General features: G+C 58.8%; 1 protein-coding gene across 26 annotated transcripts in view; it reads left to right on the top strand.

Moving 5' to 3' along the window:
• The window catches only part of LOC111151233 (calcium voltage-gated channel subunit alpha1 G), a 61,292-nt gene that overhangs the window by 7,060 nt on the left and 31,531 nt on the right, over positions 1-22,701 (top strand). For all 26 annotated transcript variants that reach the window (XM_022509064.1, XM_022509058.1, XM_022509054.1 and 23 more), the window contains exons 2-11: positions 220-331; positions 490-623; positions 1,024-1,121; positions 3,215-3,374; positions 3,878-4,178; positions 4,349-4,441; positions 6,590-7,373; positions 9,275-9,651; positions 21,602-21,753; positions 22,515-22,700. In XM_022509064.1, the coding sequence (XP_022364772.1) occupies positions 220-331; positions 490-623; positions 1,024-1,121; positions 3,215-3,374; positions 3,878-4,178; positions 4,349-4,441; positions 6,590-7,373; positions 9,275-9,651; positions 21,602-21,753; positions 22,515-22,700 (2,397 nt within the window). The remainder of the gene's footprint in view (positions 1-219; positions 332-489; positions 624-1,023; positions 1,122-3,214; positions 3,375-3,877; positions 4,179-4,348; positions 4,442-6,589; positions 7,374-9,274; positions 9,652-21,601; positions 21,754-22,514; position 22,701) is intronic.

Below are 22,701 nucleotides of genomic sequence, written 5' to 3'. Positions count from 1 at the left end.
GTGCGGAGAGGTGACGGCCAAGATGGGCCTGGGCCTGGGCTCCGGCCTGGGCTCGGTCAGACACGTGGGCCCCGTTTCAGATGGCGGAGGGCGGTGGGGGGTAGTGGGGGGGGTGGGGGGGGGGTGAGAAGCAGGAGGTGCTGGGGTGGGCTGGGGGGGGGTGGCGCAGGTGCGGCTGCAGCCCCTGCCAGCTGTTTCCTTGACCAACCCCCCGGATACCTGGTTTGAGCGTATCAGCATGTTGGTCATCCTTCTCAACTGTGTGACCCTGGGCATGTTCCGGCCATGTGAGGACATCGCCTGTGACTCCCAGCGCTGCCGGATCCTGCAGGTGAGTTGGGGGGCATTGGGGGAGGGGACATCCTGAGTTGAGTAACTGCTGAAATGTCTCTGGGAGGGGCCCTGACCCCGCTGGGGGGGGGGGGGGGGGGGGGGGGGGTTGTTCCCCCCCCACCCCCCAGTTTCAAAAGCCTCTCATTCCCACACCAGGCCTTTGACGACTTCATCTTTGCCTTCTTCGCCGTGGAGATGGTGGTGAAGATGGTGGCCTTGGGTATCTTCGGGAAAAAGTGTTACCTGGGAGACACTTGGAACCGGCTTGACTTCTTCATCGTCATTGCAGGGTGAGGACCTGGGCTGGAGGTGGGAGAGCAACGGCCGGATCAGTCCCTGCCCCAGGACCAGGGTCCTAGGCCCCAGCACTGCCCCCCACCCCCCCTGCCCCGCCCACTTCCAGCCGTGCTTTCTCCTGGCTGTCCCCTCAGGGTCTGAGGCGGTCTTGCCTGTAAAGCTCGAGCCCTTGCTTCCACGTCCTCCTCTGTTTATTCTTCCATGGGGATCTGTCCTTGGCTTGTGGGTGGCCTTGCCCCCAGACAGAGAGCTGGCTCTTCGGGGTCCCTTGGTGGAGGAGAGGGAGGAGTCAGAGGTTTGCTGCCGCACCGCAGCAAGATTCCTCACTGACCTCTTTTGACCCCCATGGCGGCCTCAGACTCAAAGGGCCTCCCTTTGGGCCCCTCCCTGCAGGATGCTGGAGTATTCGCTGGACCTGCAGAATGTCAGCTTCTCAGCTGTCAGGACAGTCCGCGTGCTGCGACCGCTCAGGGCCATTAACCGGGTGCCCAGTGAGTGACCCCTTGGCCCTCAGCCCCTGGATGGAGAGCCCCCAGAGGAAATCTGGAAACCCCAGATCCCACCCCTTCCTCCTGACCACTCACCGGCCTCATCAGGGCCTGGCAGTCCGAGGCAGATCTCATCAGACAAGGGCTCAGTGGGGAGCTGGGGCCACTGGAGCCAACGGAGCCCCCACACCGGCCTGTGGCCCTGGGAGAGTTACCTGAAAAGACCGTCCCCCTTATTTTAGCCTGATTTAGGGGTCAGAATCTCAGACATGTCTCAAATGACTCCTTCCCTTCAGCTAGAGGACAGCTCCCTCCAGGGGAACAGGGGTGAGTGGGAAGGGGGAGGAGAGGTGGGTAGGCCAGGAGGGGTGGGTACAGCGTGTAATGGTGTTTTCTAGCTAGAACAGCCTTTCACGCACTCGGGCTCCCACGAGTGAGACCATACTAGCCACACTGAGCATGACTTCTCTCCAGACAAGGCCACTCCATGTCTCACCCTCCGCCTGTGTCCCATTCCTCCTTCCCACCCCCTTCCAACCCACTGCCGCAACTGACTGCGGGACCATTATCTAAATTAAACCGCATTGGTTTCCTGAGCCAGCCAAGCTTTGGCAGCTCTAGCTCCCCCTACATCCTGGCCCCCCCCACCCTTGCTCAGGCCCCCTTTGCAAGTCCCCAACCTACACAGTCCGCAAATGGTCTCCACCTCGGTCCCAAGAGTCGGGAGTGGGGGATAGGAGCATGTTTCTGGGGCTCTGTGCCCGATGTAGCAGCAGCCCCCTGTGCTGTGTGTGTGTTTGTGTGTGTGTGTGCATGTATATGAGATGCGGCTGCCTTTGGGTGGGCAGTGCTGCTCCGTGTCCTCTGGGCTTCGGGACGTTAGTGTTAACAGGAGCCCCAGACAAGGGGCACGCCCGCTCTCGCCGCCTTTCCCACCCCAGGTGATGGCTGGCAGATTTATAGGCCTCTGTCTAACCACCAGTGTAATTCCCTTAATGCAAACCCTGAGGAATTGATCTCAGCTGGAGCCCAGAGGCGCTGAAGGAGTTTGAGGCTGGAGGAGGGGGTGAGGGACTGAGTGAGAAGGCCGGGCTTGAAAGGCCAGGCAGGACGGCCACAGGGCACCAGGAGGATTAATCAGCTGTTGCCTAGAAGCTTCTTCCTCTGGAGGGGCAGGGGGGCCATGAGTGGCATTTGGGGGGTCAAAACCAGCCATTAGAGATCTGTGTGCATAACAAGGGTTTGGTGGCCTGGGGGTGGTTCAGAGCAGGTGGGGTATGGATGGTGTGGAATCCTGGACCTGGAATGAGGAGCCAGGGCAGTATCTCCAACAAGTCTGGAGGGGGAGGGGCTCTGGTGGCCTGCTAATTGATGGTCACTGGAGAAGATGGCCTTGTGTCTCCTCACCTCCGATGTGGGGCTCTGTATCAACAGAGAATGGACCCAGCAGGGGGCTCAGAACCATAGCGAAGCTCAGGGGGTCTGGACCCTTGCTGAGGGTCTGGCTTTCGAAGTGAGGTTGCTTCCTTGCGGACCTTCCTCCTGGAGTTCTCTGCCTCAGTTTCCCCAAAGACTGCAGTGGTGATAACTGATGACTTAGGAAGGTCAGGTGACTGTGTCAGGTGAGAGGCGTGTGTGTGTGTGTGTGTGTGTGTGTGTGTGTGTGTGTGTGTATGTGTGTACATTGGGAGGTGGGATCTAGAAGTAGAACGCCGTGCAGCTCTGTGATATTGGACAAGTCCTATCAGTTCTCTGAGCCTCCTCGATCCTCCTCTGTGAGCTGAGATGGTGTGGGGAGTTAGCAGGGGTGTGGTGCAGGAGAGAGGAGCTTTGGAACCCTCGAGCACTCTGGCTCATCCTTGGTGGTCTTATGTGCTGATTCATACGGATGGGGCAAGAGGGACGGTGGGCAGGGGCTTGGGGCTGCCAGGCCTGCCTGTGGAGTTAGAGGTGTCCATTGGTCTCCCCTCCAGCTTGAACTGGGTGTCTCTGCCCGGGAAACCCCTATAGGCCCCCTCTGGGTGTGCTGCCAGGCCCGTGGCAGCTGGCCTAGGCTGGCCAGCCTGGCACCCCCAGCGTGGCTTCTGCCCCCACAGGCATGCGCATCCTTGTCACGCTGCTGCTGGACACGCTGCCCATGCTGGGCAATGTCCTTCTGCTCTGCTTCTTCGTCTTCTTCATCTTCGGCATCGTTGGCGTCCAGCTATGGGCAGGGCTGCTTCGTAACCGATGCTTCCTGCCGGAGAATTTCAGCCTGTGAGTGTCGCCCGGGATGGGGAGGGGGGTGGGGACCTATGGTTGCAGGGCTGGGACCCACCCCAGTCCCCACTGCCATTGACATCGCTGTCTGCATATCGGTGACACATCTGGTTCTCAAACTTGGCTACACATTGAAGTCATCTGGGGAATTAGAAAAAAATTCCTGAGGCGTGGGTCCCCGATTTCATTGGCCTGGGGTTCAGCGCGGCCATGGCGATCCTTACAAGCTCCTCCGTGAGCCTGGTGGGCAGCCATGTTAGAATACTGTTGCCCTAGGGCATAACCTTCCCCAATCCCGACTCTGGAATTTCACCCTCAGTCTGCACACTCCCAGTGCCCTCCAACCCACACCCAGAAATCCCTGCCCCCAGCTGCTGCACGCCCAGCTCTCGTCCCCACCCAGCTCACTCTGCAGGTCTCACTACATCCACACAGCTCATCCTTCCTGGGGTGTCTCCCTGGAGACCCCTGCTCTCAGCTCCTCCCTGCCCCCCCTGCAGCCCCCTGAGTGTGGACCTGGAACGCTATTACCAGACGGAGAACGAGGACGAGAACCCCTTCATCTGCTCTCAGCCGCGGGAGAATGGCATGCGCTCATGCAGGAGTGTGCCCACGCTGCGCGGGGAGGGCGGCGGCGGCCCCCCCTGTGGCCTGGACTATGAGGCCTACAACAGCTCCAGCAATACCACCTGTGTGAACTGGAACCAGTACTACACCAACTGCTCTGCTGGGGAGCACAACCCCTTCAAGGGCGCCATCAACTTCGACAACATCGGCTACGCCTGGATTGCCATCTTCCAGGTGGGATTGCCTGGGCACCGAGACGTTCCCTGGAACGCAAGCACCAGGACGCAGTCCTGTCTTGGAGCAGGCGGTCCTCAGGGCTGGGAGGGGGCTGGGGCCTCTGAGGAGATCACAGGAGGATTTAGCCACCCCCACCAAGTCAGCCTCTCCCTCTGCGCCCTCCCCAGGTCATCACGCTGGAGGGCTGGGTCGACATCATGTACTTTGTCATGGATGCTCATTCGTTCTACAATTTCATCTACTTCATCCTCCTCATCATCGTGAGTGATTCCTTGGGCCCCTATGGGAAGAGGGGTCCTGGGGAAACAGGTGGGAGGAGTCCAGAGAGGGGAACGCTAGCTTGGTCTCAGGACTGGTCCCTCAGAGACTCAGGTAGAGAGGGCACCTGTCATGAGGAGTCAGGAGTAAATCCAAGGTCAAGGCTTGGTTCTATCACTTAGTACCTTGGGCAAGTCTTTCCCCATGAGCCCCCCAGCCCCACCCTAGGCCTCTGCTTCCTTATCAGTAAAATGGGTGATTCTCAACCCAGAGTGTATTGGGAAATAGCAAAGCGTGGTCTTGTTTTCACGAGGTATAGGGTAGCACTACTGGCATTTGGCTGGGGGGCTGGGGAGAGACAGTAAGCGTCTTAACACGACTGTCCTGCAAACAGAATCATACCATCCAGACTCCCTGGCATTCAGTGTTGAGAAACACTACACGACCTCTTGTTCTTGCCAGCTCAGAAGCTCTAAGGCTTCACAAGGGCAGAAGACAGAGTCAAGGGTCCCCATGTTTGATGCTTGTCATCCCTACCATTCCCAGTTCATAACTGATCTGCTACTACTGGTAGTTAGTATTTTTTGAGCACTTACTATGCACCACTCCTACTCTCAACACTTTTTATGTGCTGGTGCCTTTAGTCCTCACCACGATCCCATTATCATCTCCATTCTGCAGAGGGGAAACCCACGTTTCCTCGTTTGTCTGACCCCATCATGGGTTCCGCGTGTGCAGTGGATGGTCCTGGCCGGGCAGGGGAGGTGAGGCAAGCTGGGGGTGGGAGTTGGGGGGGGCGTCTTCTAAAGGAGGACTCTGAGCTTCAGAAACCCGAGAATTCAACCCCAGGCTACAGGCTCCAAGCCCAGCCCTTCTCTAGGTCACCAAGAGGACAGAGTGACAGTTCACCAAGGGACAGAGCCAGAGCGAGGGACAGATACTGAGAAAGAGAGATTAAGACAGAGATTAAGATCTACTTGGGACCTGGGGCAAACTCTGGAGAGAGATGGAGACCTACTAAGACAGCTCTGGGAGAGAGGCAGAGGGTGGGTCCTAGGAAAGAACCAGTCATCCAGGCCATGCCCTCCTGCCCCTTGCATGTGGACGAGGGGCCAGGTTTGGTTCCTATTCCCATCCCCCACCATCACCTGGGGGGCATCGAGGTCAGCATCTCTAGGAAGCGTGGTCTTTTCAGTATGCTTCTCTCTGTGAGCCTGGGGGAGGGGAAGGATGCAGACAGGGTGGTAAGGGGCCTAGTTTCCACCCACACACCCGTGAAAAATCTTCCAAACAGCTCTCTGGAATCATATTAGTGAAGCTAATTATCATAATTACTAGGACACAATCTAGAAAAAAAATCTGCTCTGTCACCATAAATATTCATTTCCTTCACTCTGGATTATTGTCCCAACAATGGCTATCCCGGAGTCCTGGAGAAACTGAGGCATGGGGACAGGGACAAGGGAGTGTGGGCAAGTCAGGGATGGCAGCTTGGCTAGTCTTCAGGGATCAGGGCTCAGCCCATTACCTGGCTGGGGGAGGGGAGAGGCACAGGGAAAGAAGATACAGGCAAGGCTAATGGTCAGGAGGGTAGTGAGGCCCTATGGTTGAGGGTCCCACCCAAAGGCGTGCAGCTAGATGTAGGATTCGAGGCAGAAGTCTTGGGAATAGTGTTTCTGTCAAGACCTCAAAGGCTCAATCCAATATGAGAACCCCATGTCCCCAAGATTGCATTCATCTCTATAGCCTTCTCTGCTTCTAATGGGAACTGGGGAGGGGTGCTCAGAATCTCCATGGCTGGCCGTGGTTGGGGGCAGGGAATTTGGGAGAAATCTTTGCGGGATACCATTATGATGAATAACCGTGCCTTGGAATTCTATAGAGCTTGGTTCAAGTCTCAGCTTCGTTGTGAGCTTGCTGAATGATTTTGGGCAAATGCCTTGACCTCTCTGAGCCTGTTTCCTCACCTGTCAGACGGAGTTATAAAAGTGCCACCTCTTGAAACTGTCATGAGAATAAAGAGAATGAGATCATGCTGGGACAGTAACGGAGCCCAGTGCCTGGCGGGTACGAGTGCTTGGGATGTGGCGACTGGCCTGACAGTGCCCTTTTCTTCAGGACATCTCCTCTTCCTGTCCCCACCCCAACAGGTGGGCTCCTTCTTCATGATCAACCTGTGCCTGGTGGTGATCGCCACGCAGTTCTCAGAGACCAAGCAGCGGGAAAGCCAGCTGATGCGGGAACAGCGCGTGCGGTTTCTGTCCAATGCCAGCACCCTGGCCAGCTTCTCCGAGCCAGGCAGCTGCTATGAGGAGCTGCTCAAGTACTTGGTATACATCCTCCGGAAAGCGGCGCGCAGGCTGGCCCAGGTCTCCAGGGCAGTGGGCGTGCGGGCTGGGCTGCTGAGTGGCCCAGTGCCCCGCAGCAGCCAGGAGCCCCAGCCCGGCGGGAGCTGCTCTCGCTCTCACCGCCGTCCATCCGTGCACCACCTGGTGCACCATCACCACCATCACCATCATCACTACCACCTGGGCAATGGGACGCTGCGGGCCCCGCGGGCCAGCCCTGAGATTCAGGACCGGGATGCCAGTGGGTCCCGCCGGCTCATGTTGCCTCCACCCTCAACGCCCGCCCTCTCCGGGGGCCCTCCGGGGGGCGCAGAGTCTGTGCACAGCTTCTACCATGCCGACTGCCACCTGGAGCCAGTCCGCTGCCAGGCACCCCCTCCCAGGTCACCATCTGAGGAGTCAGGCAGGACTGTGGGCAGCGGGAAGGTGTACCCCACGGTGCACACCAGCCCTCCCCCAGAGACCCTGAAGGAGAGAGCGCTGGTGGAGGTGGCCCCCACCTCTGGACCACCCACGCTCACCAGCCTCAACATCCCAGCCGGGCCCTACAGCTCCATGCATAAGCTGCTGGAGACACAGAGCACAGGTAAGGACTCCAGGATAGGGGTGGGGGTATGCTGGGGCCCTGGCCTAGGGGCTGGGTGGTGTCCCAGAGAGGCCTGGGGACCTGGCGTTGGGAGGTCTGGCCCCTGATTCCTATTCTGCCACTCGAGGCCTTGGGACCTTCAATCAGTCCCGTAGCTTCTTTGAGGCCTGAGTTTCTCATCCCTTCAAATGGGAATCTGAATTCTTGCATTGTCATGAGAAGAAGAATGATTGTGGGATGAACACTGGCTAGCCTCTACACCATTTGCAAGAAGACCCAACACATGTTGGCCAACTGGTCTGTGCCTGCCACATGCTTTGCAGGCAGAAGCCCATTGGAGCCTCTCAACAGTTTAGATGATAAGCTTTCTCATCGTCCCCGTCGTACCGATGAGAAAAAGGAGGCCCAGAGAGGTGGCTTGACTCGCGTGCCCAAGGTTATGCCATTGGTGAGGGATGAACTCAGGGCTGTGTGCCTCCGAGGCCCCAAGGGGAGGTGATGTGTGACGGTGGACTGCCTCGAGCTCCATGCTGAGGGGACTCTTGTAAACACCAGTCTTGTTGGCTCCCCACGGGGAGACCAGGGGCCTAGAGCAGCAAGTCCTCCAGGGGCTGCTAGCCTGGCGAGAGGGACACCCGGTGTCACAGGGGAAGTGAGACACTCACCACCTCTGGGCGTTCCCCCACCCGGTCAGACAGGGGTGGCGAGCCCTCCCCCGAAAACAGACTCTCTGTTGCTGAAGCCCAGGGTTTCGGGAAGGATGTGGCACGTGGGAGCAGTGGGGTACGTGTGGGATGTCATGCGGGAACGTGGGCGGGGACAGGAAGGAGCCATCCCAGAACGCCACGGGCAGGCCTTCTGAGCCAGCTTTCCTGCCGCCCTGCCGGGAGATGGAATCCAGTCCCACACATGCGTGTTTTGGTCCCCTCCTTTGTAGAAGGCCGGCCTGGGGCCGTGGTCATTGACGGCGATCCCTCCTGCCTGCAGTGAGAGGGGACATGTTGTTGGATATTTCTTGGGGGTGGGGCCCTGGGTGAGCCGTCTGCGCCTCGCCGGACCTACTTTCCCGGGGCGTTTGCTGAGCTTTCCTCCAGTGCTTTGGTTCTATGATCCAAGCTGGATTTCAGTGGACAACGATGTCTTGGGACAGGTCACTGTATGCATGAGTGTGTGTGTGTGTGTGTGTGTGTGTGTGTGTATGTGTGCACAAAGGGGTCTGGTGTGCATAGGGGTGCTTGTGCACGGGTGTGTTTAGCGTTCATGTATGTATGTGCACACGTGTATCTGGTGTATGAAGTTTGTGTGTGCACATGCCAGGGTGCTGCTGTGGTCCGTGCGTGTGCCCAGGTATGCGCATGCGTAGCCCAGGTGCCTTATATAATGTGCATGCATGTATGCACGCGTGTTTTCAGCTGTGCAGGTATGCATGGTTCACAAATGGTACATGTAAGGACACAGTGCGTGTGTGCATGCGAGTGTGTGCATACTGCGTGTGTGTGTGTCTGGGGGTGGAGTTACAGGAGCACACATCTGTGTGTGTGTGTGTGTGTGTGTGTATCTTAAGGATCCCTTGGGAAATGCAGCTCTGCACGGTGTGGGTGCAGGGCTGGCTTTCCTGGGAAGGAGAGCTGGTCTGGGCTCCTTGCTAAAGGCTCCACAGACAGGGGAGCTGCCCAGGACCTCAGGGAACATCAAGTCCACCTGCCAAACCCCAGAACCCCCAGTAGGGACTGTCAGTGGAATGCTGTTGGCAATCACTGTCCCTGGCCTGCTCAGTGCCTAGCAGCTCCCCTGTCATTTCAAGAACCCCACACTCCCCAACTCATTTTATAGACACTGGGAGGGAAGGGCCACCCCAATAAGAAGCTCTGGAGCCTCTAACCTCTGCCCTCCCGTCCTAGGCGCCTGCCAAAGCTCTTGCAAGATCTCCAGCCCTTGCTTAAAGGCAGACAGTGGAGCCTGTGGGCCAGACAGCTGCCCCTACTGTGCCCGGGCGGGGGCGGGGCCGGTGGAGCTGGCCGGCCACGAGATGCCCGACTCAGACAGCGAGGTGGTGTATGAGCTCACGCAGGACGCCCAGCACAGCGACGTCCGGGACCCCCACAGCCGGCAACGACAGAGCCTGGGGCTGGACGTGGAGCCCAACTCTGTGCTGGCCTTCTGGAGGCTGATCTGTGACACTTTCCGGAAGATCGTGGACAGCAAGTATTTTGGTCGGGGAATCATGATCGCTATCCTGGTCAACACACTGAGCATGGGCATCGAGTACCATGAACAGGTAGGGGTGTGTGCAAGGGCATGGTCCCTGGGGCGGGCGACCCTCTGCCTTCCTCCCCTCCCACCCCACTTCCCCGTTTCTTCCACATGCTGCTAGCCTGATGGCGGGGAGGAGGACAGGAAGGAGGTACACCAATGCGTGGGGACTTTGGAGGGTGACAAACAGTGAATGTCACGCACTCTGTGTGTATGGATGTTGCCTGAGGCAGGGGCAGGATCTGAGCCGCGTGTGTTCTATCTGGGAAGGCTTCTCAGAGGAAGTGGCCTTTGAAGGATGAGTGAGTGGCGAGCAACCCATGTGGGTAGGGCCTCTCCATAGGGGCAAATCATTGGAAGAGATTCGGGTCTTTGGAAAAGATACGGGGTAGGGCAGAAGGTGTTGGGGATCCCCCGGCCCAGCACTGGGTACCCCCAGCCTTCACCTGACTTGGTCATTGTGGGGGTAACTCACTGGAGGTGGGTAGGGGTGAGGAGGAGAGGGTTGGTGGCTGCATCTCAGATGGAGTGGAGGCCTGTCCCATAGGGAGGGAGGCCATCTGGTCCCGGCCTCCGTTCCGGGAACCTTGCCGTGAGTGAGGCGGTTGGTGGATGACAAGGCCCGGCGTGGTAAAGAGACTCGAAACCGTCGCGTTTGAGGAATCGTTCTAAGAACTGGATGTTTAGTCAGGAGAAGAGGAGGCTCAGCAGGGCCAGGCGAGCTGTCTTCAAATATTTGAAGGGCTGTCATGTGGAAGAGGGAGCAGGCTTGTTTTGTGGGGCTGATGGCTACAAGCCGTGGGATCTGGGCTGAGTTGAAGGAGGCTGTTCTCACTCCCAGAGCTTTGAAAGAACACGAAGGGTGGCCTGGGGACCCCACTGCCCCCAGCCCTCCCCACACCGATTGCACGGGCCCCATGGGGCCTCCCAACAGAGTTCCTTCTGCAAGGCAGCCCCTTGCCCCAGTTTGGTCTTCTAGGTCACCCCTTGGCTGAACCTTGGAAAAGCTGGCGGGGGGGTGGGAGGGAGTGCCATCAGTCCGTGCTGCCACCTCAGGCTTCTGTGTTCCAGCCTCCCTGAGGCTCAGGAAGGGGACTGGGCTGCCAGAACTTGACCTTCTCTGGTAGAGAGCTGAGATGAGGCACTTCCCCTGCCCCTGGTGTGGCAGGGATGTGGAAGAGCTGGGGGTGGGGGGCTGACCACAGCGGCTAGGTGGGCCTCATGGGGGAAGGGCAGGGGAGGGTGTGGGGCAAGGCTGGGGAGCACAGGTCCAAGCCAGGGCTGGAGCTGATGTGAGATGTTCATTTCTTAGGGCAATCAGAATCCCCTCCCCCACCCTCTGTACCTTTCATGTTGTGGGCACCCAGCTGCCCGGTCCAGCCAGATGCACCCCCCAGACCCAGCCCCTCCCCCCTCACCCTCACACCATGTTGGCACCCCTTCCTCTCGCCTCAACATTCCCCCCCACCAGGTGGCTCTGCCCTATTCCCTCTTCTTGGAGGTGAGGCGCAGGGAGAGGGAGGACACCAGCCACGGTGCCGGCAGGTGGGGAGTACGACGCTGCGGTGAGCTTGTTGTGTCTGGGCGCCTGGGGTGTGGGTGTGTGTGCACACGCCCGCCCAGCCAGCCTCCTGGGGAGAGGTGCTCCACTCTGCCAGGCTGGTGGGGGCAGCCTGCTCTGCCGCCGGGACACAGCCAGTGGCAGGCCTAACCTCCTGTTACCCTGAACCTCAGCCTCCTCTTCCTCCACCCAGTTCCAGTGGAGGTCAGATGCCCCTCCCCTGGGGGTGGGGAGGATGCTGCTCCTTGCAACCTGTCCTGGCCGAGGCTGCTGGTGGAGGCTTTGGCTGCACTGGGAAGACGCTGAGTCACAGAGACTGAGGGCCACCGAAGCGGCAGCAAGAAGCCTTTCAGTCAGATGTCAAGAGGGACACCCCCTCGGGGAGGAAGTAGAAGGGATCGGTCAGTGGTGCCTGCGGCTTCCCCTTGCCCAAGCTCCTGAGGAAGGCAGGGGACACCCCCCACCAAGCCCTCAGCAGCAGGGAGTCCCCACTCCGTGACAAGTGAGCCAGTTTGCCCCAGTCCCTGGTGGCTGCAGGCCCCGCAGAGCTGAGTGGGAGTCCCCAGCAGGCTGGGGACAGATGACTGACTGCTGCCTGGCAGGCTCGGGGGCCAGGGGTGCTCAGAAGTCCCAGAAGCAGCCGTGGCCCTGTGCTCGCAGGCACTGCGGCGTGAACGTCCCGCCATCTGCGCCTCGGGATCTGAGCAGGCTGAGGGGGGCAGGCCGGGGGGTGGGCAGACACGGGTGCCGAGAGACAGAGACCCAGAAGGAGAGACGGAGACGCGGAGGGAGATGGAAACCAGGAGACCAGGTCCCAGAGGGCAAAGCGAAGACCTTGAAAGAGGCAGCCATAAAGAAGGGGGGACCGAGCGGCAGGGACCGGAGGGACAGAGAGAGGGAGGGGGAGACGGACACTCAGGGAGGAGATGGAGACAGATGGAGGTATAGAGACACAGGGGTGACAGAGACAGAGAGAAGCAGAGAGGGAGCTGAAGACTGAGAACAAGACCCAGATGCAGATGAGGACATGCTGGGCAGGGCTGGAGACATGGGCTCCGGCTCGGGCTCGGGCTCGGATGGAGCCTGTCAGACAGGGGAGGGGGAGCCAGGGTAGGACGAGAGTTGTTGGGGCGAAGACCTGAGGGAGAGTGGCAGCACATGCTGACAGGCAAGGTGGTGTCCCTGCAGAACCCAGAACGAGGAGGAGATGCTGTCCATTAATCCTGGGATCGGTCGGGAGAGGTCTGTCGTCCTAGTATTGTGTCCTTCCCCAACAAGGAGCCCAGGTCTCTCTCCTGCCCATTGCTGCTGCCCTCCCCAGGCCTGTCCTCTCCCTCTCCCTGTCACCTACCTTACCCCTCAGTTTCCCTGCTGAGGTTGGTGACACCCCTCCTGCCCCTCTCCACTAGCAGAGGAAGCTCCCATCTTGTCATACCCCGCCCTTCCCCAGGAAGGTCCATGCTGTCCCTGCCCTCCTGCTTCCCCCACCTCTTAACCCATTGGTTCGTGAGAACTGGCAGGACTGTTTCTCCCAGAAGGACTAGTGAGGAGGACAAGGACAGGACACTGAAGAGGGAGCAAACTTGAGGATGGAGGTGTGATCCAATGGAGGGCAAGCATGTGCATGCCCCCATCCGTGAGGAAGCAGAACATGGAGCAAGGAACTTACTGTGATTTAACCATCCCTCTCTCTCACCTTCCTTCCATCCATCCATCCATCCCACACACATTTCCTGCACATCGGAGTTGGGGGAACACGTCCTGATTTGTGGCGTTTAGCGCGCTTGCCAATTATTGTGGTGTAAATGCTGTCATCAAGATAGAAACGTGATGTCACTGAATATGGGGTTGGGAGGAGAAGTGTGCCTATACCAGGCCTAGGACATTGCGTCCTTCCTCTCAGAGAGGTCACCAACAACTGAACGGTCACATTTACTTGATGCCACAGACGCTCAAAGGGGGATGTGGGTATAGTCCGGGATCTGGCCTCGGGGAGGGAGATTCCGGGAGATCCCCACACAGGATATGATCTGGGAGTTGAGTCTGAAGGAAGAGCGAGGTGTGGCCAGTGAAGGGTGGGGTGGAGAGCACAATGTGGGGGAGGGTCAGAGGTGCCACCCACTGAACACCGAAACTGAGAGATTTGTAAGGCTTTCCGAATGATTGGGGTGCTGGATGGGGGCTGGGATGGACAAGTAAAAAGAGACCAATTTGAAAAAAAAATTCAGGGCCAGGTCCTAAGAGGCACAGAAAGGAATGTGGATTTTTTTCCTGAGGGTGATAGGTTCCCAAAAGAGGTTCTAAGCAGGTCAGTGATACAAGCAAGTTTGTGTTCTATTGTGTTCTATTGAAAGTCGTCTGGAGCCAAGGAGAGGAGACAGGAGGCAGGGAGCCCAAGGAGAAGGCTACTGCAGTGGTCCAGACAGCGCCTACATCTCTATCCCTGGATGTAGAGGGAAGAGGGCCAGGAGAGCTGGCAGGTGGCTGGGTCTACAGGACTCCACACCAGTTGGAGATGGGGAAGGAAGCGGCCACAACGAGACCAGGTTCCTGCTCAGGGTGGAAGCCCTGGACCTTGAGCAGATCGGGGCTGCAGGATGTTTGAGACGAGGCATCTGTGGGGTATCCTGGGCCATAATTAGCAGGTTGCTGGAGCTCAGAAGAGAGGGTGTCTTTGCCTGGGTCTGCTCTGAGGGCAGGCTGCTCCAGGAGGAACATTGTGGGTATGGGGAGAGGGTCCCCTGGGGACACAGGGGCTTCCTAATCACCCCCTTCCTAATCACCCCCTTCCTGGCTCTGGGGTGCTGAGAGCAGAGGCTAAGTTCATCTTCTAGAAGAGGGACAACGGAGAGAGGTGGAGGAGGGGCGCATGTCCCAGCGGTCTCCTAGGCTGAGAGAGAGAGAGGGTCTCAAGTGGACTGCCACCCAGGCCAGCAGAGGACGGGGCAGGTGACGATTCTGCTCATAGCGCAGACTCTGGACCCATCCTGTCATTCTAGATACATGTCCAGGGAGGGTTTCTATTTTTAAGTGAGTGAGGTCAGCTGTTCAAGGCAGGGGAAGCTGGGGGTGGAGTGGGGTGGGGGTTGGAGGAGAATCCAGATGTGGCCAGTCTTACCTTTGAGGGCCCTCACAGATTGCTTTGGGATCCTGCTGAAAACTGGGGACTCTCTCCCCAGAAAACACACAGAGGCATGGACATCTCACATGTGGCCATTGAGGACAAGGGTTTATGGACACCTCCCACCCCAAGCCTAAACCTTGGGCCTTCCAGGAGTTCTTGGCCTCCAGACAGAGGAGCCCTGGCTCCGGCACCAAGGCTGCAGCCAAGCTGGATGTTGGGGGAAGATTCTTCTAGAGCCTCCCTGACCCCAGATTTCCAAAGTCTCTCCAGATGTAGGGGACGAAATGCAAGCTGCTTCGGAGCTGGCTGGCTAAGGGGGCGCTCCATTCCCTCGGCACCCTCTGGCTCTAGGCTCCCCCAGTCCAGCAAACACCACCCCCTGAGCACAGCACGCTAGAATAGAATAACAGAATGGCAGGGGGCGGGGGACGGAGCCAGACGCACCGGAGAAATTTTGGTTCTAGCTGAAAAGTTCTGCTTCATGGACGATTATGCCAAATGTCTTAAGGGAGGCTTCTGGGGACAGAGAAGAGAGGCTCACACCCAGGTGGGGGCTTGAAAGGGCTTTGCAAAGGAAGTGGCTTTTGGGGGCGGGCGGCCCTTGAAAGATAGGTAGGACTGGCAGCTGGGGCAAGGGGCAGAGACGTCTCGGTGGAAGGATAAAGGGGAATTCAGGCAGCCTGGCCTGGAAGGGCCCAGAAGGCCATGGGACACTCTGAAGGACAGTCCTTGCCTCCCCCACCCCCACTGGAGGTGTATGAGCAGGAGAGATGGGAGTCCGGCCGTGTTGAAGGAAGCCTGAGATTCCAGTGGGTGCGGGCTGGGGTGAGGGAGGGGCCCAGGGGCTATTTCTGTCCTTCAGATCAGAGGCTGTGAGGGCCCCAAGTATGGTGCTGGTGGAAAGAACCTGGAGTGGGGGCAGTAATTCCATTGGCGGGGTCTGTGGGCCCAGCACCTGCTGTTGGAGGGATGAGGGCCCACACGAATCCTAGATAAGGCCCAGGTTCCAAGACAGCATTCTGGAGGGTGATGGAGCTGGCCGTCAGGGAAGGGTCAGGTTTGGAAGAGGGGGTGAGAGGGTTTGTTTGGACGCGGGCCATCCAGGGAATGCTATCAGGCAGGCTGGCTCTCCCGGTAAGGAGCCAAGGGCTCGGCGGGACATTGTTTCGTGTCGTCTGCACCCCAGTGACAGCTGAGGGGTGGGGGTCAGGGAGCTTTGGGGCAAGGGGAGACAGTGGATCTGACTGAACTCAGGGGGGAAAGGCAGCGGGAGAGGAACCCTAGATGGGCAGGAGGTGGCGCCCCCACAGGGTCGGGGAAATCAGGGGCACTGGTAGGTGGGGGGCTTGGGAGAAAGTCTGGAGAGAGCTGGGGTGCTGGGCCCTGGGGCTGGGGGGGGGCCTGAGCCTGCACTCCCAGTTGGGGGTGGTCTCTGCTCTGAGGCCAGGAAAGGAGATTGGAGGAGTGAGGGAAAGAGGGATAGTGATGGACAGGCCGGGGGCCCAGGGGAGTGGGGTGTGTGTGGAGGGAGATGGAGGTGCAGGTGGAGGAGGGGAGGAGAGAGGAGGCTGCAGGTCATGGAAGTGTTTGCGGGGAGGGCGGGGGGGCCCCCTGCAGTAGGACCCGGGGAGAGGGGATAGGGACAGGGTTGGGGGGGCAGGGAGAGGAGGAGGGTCCGGAGCAGCTCCAGCTGGGGAGAGGCCAAGCCCCCACAGCAGAGGGTGGTGAGGGAAGGTGGCTCGCTGCCGTGAGACCCCCAGCTGGCCTTGCCCCATCCAGTCGGCACAGGTTCGTGACAGCAATGCTCAGCATTTCCTCAGCCGCTGCAGGGGTGGAGGTGGGGGGGGGGGATTGACGCCCCCCCCACGCCGAGGTCTGGGGCATGAGGGCAGCCTCACCGCACCTCGTGGTGGCTCACCATGGGCTCTGCCCAGACGTGGCTCTGGGAGGGGAGGGGTGAGGGTCCCAGCTCCAGGGGTTGAGGTCTCGGGGGCTTTGGGCTGGCCGTCTCCAGGCTGAGTGAGCACTGGGGGTGCCCTGGGCCTACTCTGCTTGTGTGTTTACTTGGGGCGGCTTTGAAGAGCTGGCAGGAGATTGTGGGGGGGGGTGCCGAAGCCACCCCTAGTTAGGGGACACTGGGGCCCAGGGGACACGAGGGTCTGGAAGGAGATCTGCCCAGAGAGACAGAGTTCCATGCTGGAGAGCTGCTGGAGTGTCCTGAGAGCAAGACCGTGATCTGTACGGGGGTGCCTATGGACTTTCCTGGAAAGCACCCACCACCCAGGGGTTTCCTGATTTCCCCTGGAGGAGGAGGAAGAAGGAAAAGGTCCCAGTGACCCCTGCCCCCTCATTGAGGCCCTGCCTGGACCTCCCCTTCTGGGTGTGGGGCTGCATTAGGCAGGACTGTCAAAAGCCGAGGGGGGGAAAAAAAAAGCCAAGGGGGAAAAAAAAAAAGCCGAGGGGAAGTGAGCCAGGGAGTCAGCATTGGGGAGCAGAGATTTCCAGGTCAGCGGAGCTGTGGGAGCGGAGGAGAAGAGGGTACAGGGGGTGCTTGGGCAGGGCTGGGGTGACCCGTACAGGCTTCTGCTCAGCGGTCGCCCGGCTTGTCCGCCCCACTCGCCTTCCCTGAGTACCAGAGCCAGCTCCCAGGCCTCCTGCCTGGACCGCTTCAGTACCCCCCTAATTGGTCTCCATCTTTCCGTGTCTCTGAGCCATCAGCATGCTGCCACCACTGCAGCCAGATTAATCTTCTTTTTTTTTTTTTTAAAGATTTTATTTATTTATTTGACAGAGAGAGATCACAAGTAGACAGAGAGGCAGGCAGAGAGAGAGAGAGAGAGAGAGAGGGAAGCAGGCTCCCTGCTGAGCAGAGAGCCCGATGTGGGACTCGATCCCAGGACCCTGAGATCATGACCTGAGCCGAAGGCAGCGGCTCAACCCACTGAGCCACCCAGGCGCCCCCAGATTAATCTTCTTAATACACCGCTCTGCACGTCCCTTCCCTCGCCCTAGAAGCCCCAGTGGCAGTGTCGTGGGCAGAGACAAGTGCAGCCCTGGTGGTGGAGCAGAGTCAAGGCCATCCTGCTTGGGCTCTGCTGGCCTTACAGCCGTGTCCCCCATGGACCCTTCCCACCCTCTGACCTGGGAGAACCACGGGATCCTTGGTCTCTGAGCATTCCTTGCTCTGCACCTCTGCTCATGCTCCCCTCTGCCGGGGATGCCCTCCGCAGGGTTCTTCTCCTCACTGATCTTGGCCCCAGCTGGGTTTGAGCTCCTGGGGTTCTCCCGGTGTTTGCCCCAGCATGGTGCTCGGTGCAGCCTTGCAGGTGTCCCATCCTGCCACGTGTGAGGCCTGCTTCCACTGTCAGTGCCCATGGGGCTGGCTGAGAGTGGCTCTGGGCTGGGTGTTTTCACAGTCTTTAACTCCTGTGTCCTGTAGAGCAGCCCGGCCATGAGGTGCTGCTTAGCAGAAGAGGCAACTGGGGATCAGAGAGGTTAAGGGACTTGCCCAAGGTCACACAGGTAGAGAGGCTCAGAGTTGGCAGGCCACCCACACTCTGGTTTAACCCCACACTGTGTTTGCCAGTGTGCTGCACGTAGTGGGCCCATTACAGGTTGGTTGTTGGAGGTGTGATGGGTTTCAGGGGAGTCCTGATGCTGGGAAGTCTGGAGCAGTTTACAGGGCCTACATTTGCTCCAAGGTGACAGGCTGAGGGGAGAGGGAGTGTTGGGAGATGGGGGGTTTACAATTAGCACCCTCCCAGAGAAGAGCTTGGGTCCTCCTGGGGTGGGGGGTAGGAGGAAGCTGAGGCTGCCTGGCCTCATCTTCCTAAAGCCCCCATGGGTCCTTGATGTCCATGAACAGAAGGGAGGATATGGTCCAGACCTGAGAAGGGACTTGCTGGCAGCAGGGGAGAGTTCGGGAGGGGGCGGCTGATGGGCCGCACAGCTGATGGCCCTGTGTGCAGTTGCACAGGTTCTGGGGGGAGGGGAGCGTATTGTGGGAAGATGCAGGGGAACGTGCCAGCATCCCTTGCTCTGTACCTTCCTAAGCCAGCTCCATCAGGTCACCATACCTCTCGGAGCCTCAGTTTACCTGGCTGTCTTCAAGGCCTGGAGGAAATGAAATCCTGGGAGGGAGGCATCGGCCAGTGCAGAGCCCTGGGAGGGGACTAGCAGAAGCTGGCTCCCTCCCCTCCCTTTTGCTGCTGCAGTGGTTGTGATCATGGCTCTGGTCCCTGGGGCAACCGTGTTGCTAAGATTGTGTCTCTGAGTCCTGCTCCTGCTTTTGCAGAACATTCCCAGCCTCCAATTTAGTATCTTGGGCAGACCTGTCTCGGGGAGGAGAGCCTTTTCCCATGGATTATGAGGGGATACCGGAGCCCTGGGAGGAAATGGGCATGGCCCTGAGGTGTGCGCAGGGAGCGTGCGCAGGAGATGGAGGGCAGGCTGAGGGACAGCGCCTGGTTCTCCTTTCCCCCTGCCGTTCCAGTCCCAAAGCTGCCTGGAGGGTTGCGGCGGGGACTCCAACCTTTGCTGCCGCCCCCTTAACTGGGACCGAAGATGCAGGCCTTGGGGGAGCCCTGTGCTAATCTTTCTGACGAGGTTCCTGCTCGGTGTGCAGGTGTCCGTGGGCCAAGAGCCATCAGGCACAGACAATTGTGACCCCCTTGGATGATATCAGGAAAGGCCAGAAATATCCCCTGTACATGCCCAGTGCTGGGTGTGCTTTTAAGAGTCACTGATAGAGTCAATTCGAGATACCAAAAGCTACTGTGCTTTCAGCTACTTTTTAAAAAACATTTTATTAATTTTTCTTTTTGGCCCCCTTTTCTGAGGTATTTGTGTGCTTTAAAATTCACCCATTGTACATGCACCTCGGCTGTGTTTTCACATCAACTTGTTCTTTCTTCATACATCTAAGTTCACGTGAAATGTAATTTTATATACTTCGGAGGGTACCTTATGAATTCCATCCCTCTGTGGGCCGGGATTCACACGCCCCTTGCTGTCAGCAGGGGTGGGTTTGAATCTGGACTGCCCAGTATTATCAGGGCCAAAATGAGCTGGGATTGGGGCCCACGCCCTGGTTGTTTCTGCCCTGTGACTCTGAACCAGTCATTCAACAGCTCTTGACCTTTCTGGTCATCTATAAAGCGTGGGTGCCCGGGCCACCGTGTGGGTGGCGCGAGGCAAGACACAGGGTGAGCCTCGGAACCCTCCCCCCTCAATGGCGTCGCACCTGTGTGGTCTGTGCTTATCACCTTTATCTAATGCAAGGATGGACAGCTGGGCAGGTGGCACAGTGATGGAGAGGCAGGATCGCTGACCACGGTCCCCTGGCAGATGGCACTTGGCAGCCCAGAGTGGAGATCTGCTTCATCAGGAGGGGTCTGAGCCCTGAGCTCCTGCTGCCATGACAGTGACCCTTCCCCATCACCCACGCTGTGCTATGCTGGGGGGACCCAAAGTCCTATCTCTCTGCGCCCCACACACTAGGTCAGGGGACAGTGCCCTCTCCGGCCCCCACTTGCAGTCTGGGGAGCAAGGATTGGCTCGAGATCTGCCAGACCCATGGGCTCCTTGCCACACTGGACCCCACAGCTGGCTCTCAGCCCTGCCTGCTGACCCTGGTTCTGCCCTCCAGGGCTGCCTCTGGAAAGAATCCAAGCACAGGCTGAGAACGTCTCTCCTTCGGAGTAGCTACTGACCCCCAAACACTCCTCACCTGTCAGTCAGAAGGCCCTTCCTACCAGGTCTCCCCTACCCAGGCTGGCCCCATAAAGTCAGGCCATTAGGATACATTTGGTGGCTCCCTGGCCTGGCTCCATGCTTGGGTGACCTCCCTGGGCAGCCCGCCAGGTGAGACAGCTGGGTCAGCAGGGAGAGATGGCCGATGGACCAAGGGCTTCATCTGCTTATTTATTTTAATTCGAACTTCTTAAGCTGATTTGAAACTTGGGCTTTTGGGGGATCGAGACAACCCATAAGGTAGACAGTGGGCTCCACTGAGCCAACCAGGTCTCCTCTCTCATCTCCAGCCCTCAGACCAGCCCTGCGCCCCTCTCCCTGGAGACACCCCACATACCCTTTAGAGTCCCTTTCAAGCGCTGCCTCCTGACCACGGCTTTCCCAGCGTGTTCCTCCCTCACCATCTCTCCCCTAGGCTCCTGGATTCACAGTCTGGATAATTTATTTTGGCATCTAAGAATCTCAGGCCACTTGTAGTTATTCGGCTATTTTGTGCACAACCTGTTTCCAGCGAGACTCTGGGCTCCGGGAGGCAGGAAGCACAGTGGGCGTGTTTTTGCAGTTCCTTTAATATCTGAGGCACTGCTAGGCATACAGTAGGCACTTCATATTAACAGAAGGAGGGGGGCGAGGTAACTGGTGAGCTGGAATAGCAGACATGTGTCGTTTCTGATGAGCGCTCTAGGATGCGTCTCTGGTCCCAAGATCAGACCGTGGGTAGAAGCATAGAAGGGATGACCACCAGTGTTTTACATTTGGCCGGAGAGGTGGAAAATCTTGCTGGGGGTCACACAGTGAGTGGACAGGGTACAGTCTGGGAACTAATGAGATGTCCAAGTCTCAGGTAGCAGCTCCCGGTGCCTCGTTTTCTAAGACAACCTTCCTGTGACTCTCCCTTCTGCCCATCAGCATGTTTGCACACACATGATGTGTGCATCTGTGTGCGTGTGCCCGCATGTTCACGTGTTTGTGAGCACACGTGTATTTGTGTGTGGACCATGTGGGGCTGTGCAGTGTATGCATGTGTCTGGAAGGAAGCAGCGTAGCCAACAGTTGTCCAGGAGAAGGCTGCCAAGTCCACAGAGTAATCGTAGAGCACATGTGACTTTGCGTGTGGCTGTGTGTTTGTGTAGGCGTGTGGGGCCTTGGCAATCACCCTCTGACATCGGCCGGCGTCACTGTGCTGCTGGTCCTGGCCTGCCAGGCTGGCATGGCAGCATGGGACTAGACGGGTCTCGGGGGTCCTAGGGGAGGTGGGCACGCCTCACAGCTCAGCCCTGTGGTCCCGGGATCTGAGACCCGGACCTGGGATTTTGTGTGGCGGCCATCCGTGAATGCATTTCATCATGGACCCTTTGGGGGAGGGTCCTCCCCTGGAGCCTGAGTATCCCCCACCACCGTGGCCCCCCCGGCTCACCCACCCAGCCCCAGCCTGCTACTCCTATGGCTCCTCTCCCAGTGGCCCGGTGCTAGGGAGGACAGGAATGAGGGGCTCGGGGATGAGCGCCGTCCGCTTCATTCCCCCGCCCTGCCCTGCAGCCCGAGGAGCTGACCAATGCTCTGGAAATCAGCAACATCGTCTTCACCAGCCTCTTTGCCCTGGAGATGCTGCTGAAGCTGCTGGTGTACGGTCCCTTTGGCTACATCAAGAACCCCTACAACATCTTCGATGGCGTCATTGTCGTTATCAGGTAGGACCGCCCTCCGCCGCCGGCGCCTAGAGAAATGCCCGTGGGGCAAGAAGCCGCGCACCCTGCTCCTCCGCATGGCTTCCGGGGGTCTAGAGTCAGTCCCCCTGCCTCTCTACCAACCGACAGGCCCTGCCACTCCCCCAGTGGAGGGTGATCCCCTTCAGCCTCTCTCGGCCCTACCTTGCTCAGGCTGAACTTGGCCTCGTGTCTCCTTGGACCAGACCCCTGTCTGGTCTCCACTCTCCTCTCTCCACTTCTTGCCCTTGACACCATGCAGGCCCGGGGTGAGTGAGGACTGGGGAGTTGGCTTTGCAGAGGAGTTGAAGGAGGTGTGAGGCTGGGCCAGCTGTCCCTGCTCGCAAGGTGCTTGGAAACCATCTCAGACCCCCGCCACTTGCTGTAGGGTTTCTAAGACCCTGAGAAAGCTGCCTTATTGCTTTCTGGAATTGGCTTTTGATTTCGTTAGGAGAGAACAAAGCAAACATTCTGTAACCAGACGCCCCGGCCTTGGCTGGAACTTGGGAAAGGGCTCTCAGTGGCCCTGGGTGTGTGACCTCAGGCCTGAGGGTAGAGAGGGCTGGAGCTGTCCCCTCTGTCCCTCTCAGGGGCTCCTGTCTGGAGGCCCGGGGGCCCACCTGGGCCCCCCTGGGCTCACGCTGTGGGGCCTGTCCGGGCCCTCCTACGCTGCCAGGCCCTCTCTGAGGGAGGGGCAGGGGGAAGGGAGAGCACGCAGGGGCTCAGGCTCCCTGCCCTCCTTGCAGCGTGTGGGAGATCGTGGGCCAGCAGGGGGGTGGCCTGTCGGTGCTGCGGACCTTCCGCCTGATGCGGGTGCTGAAGCTGGTGCGCTTCCTGCCGGCACTGCAGCGGCAGCTCGTGGTGCTCATGAAGACCATGGACAACGTGGCCACCTTCTGCATGCTGCTCATGCTTTTCATCTTCATCTTCAGG

Source organism: Enhydra lutris, unplaced genomic scaffold, assembly GCF_002288905.1.
Source record: "Enhydra lutris kenyoni isolate GAN:26980312 unplaced genomic scaffold, ASM228890v2 scaffoldscaffold26, whole genome shotgun sequence".
In the NCBI taxonomy this organism is placed as follows: Eukaryota; Metazoa; Chordata; class Mammalia; order Carnivora; family Mustelidae; genus Enhydra; species Enhydra lutris.
Note: the sequence above shows the minus strand (reverse complement) of the source record. Positions and strands in the feature narration are given on the sequence as shown.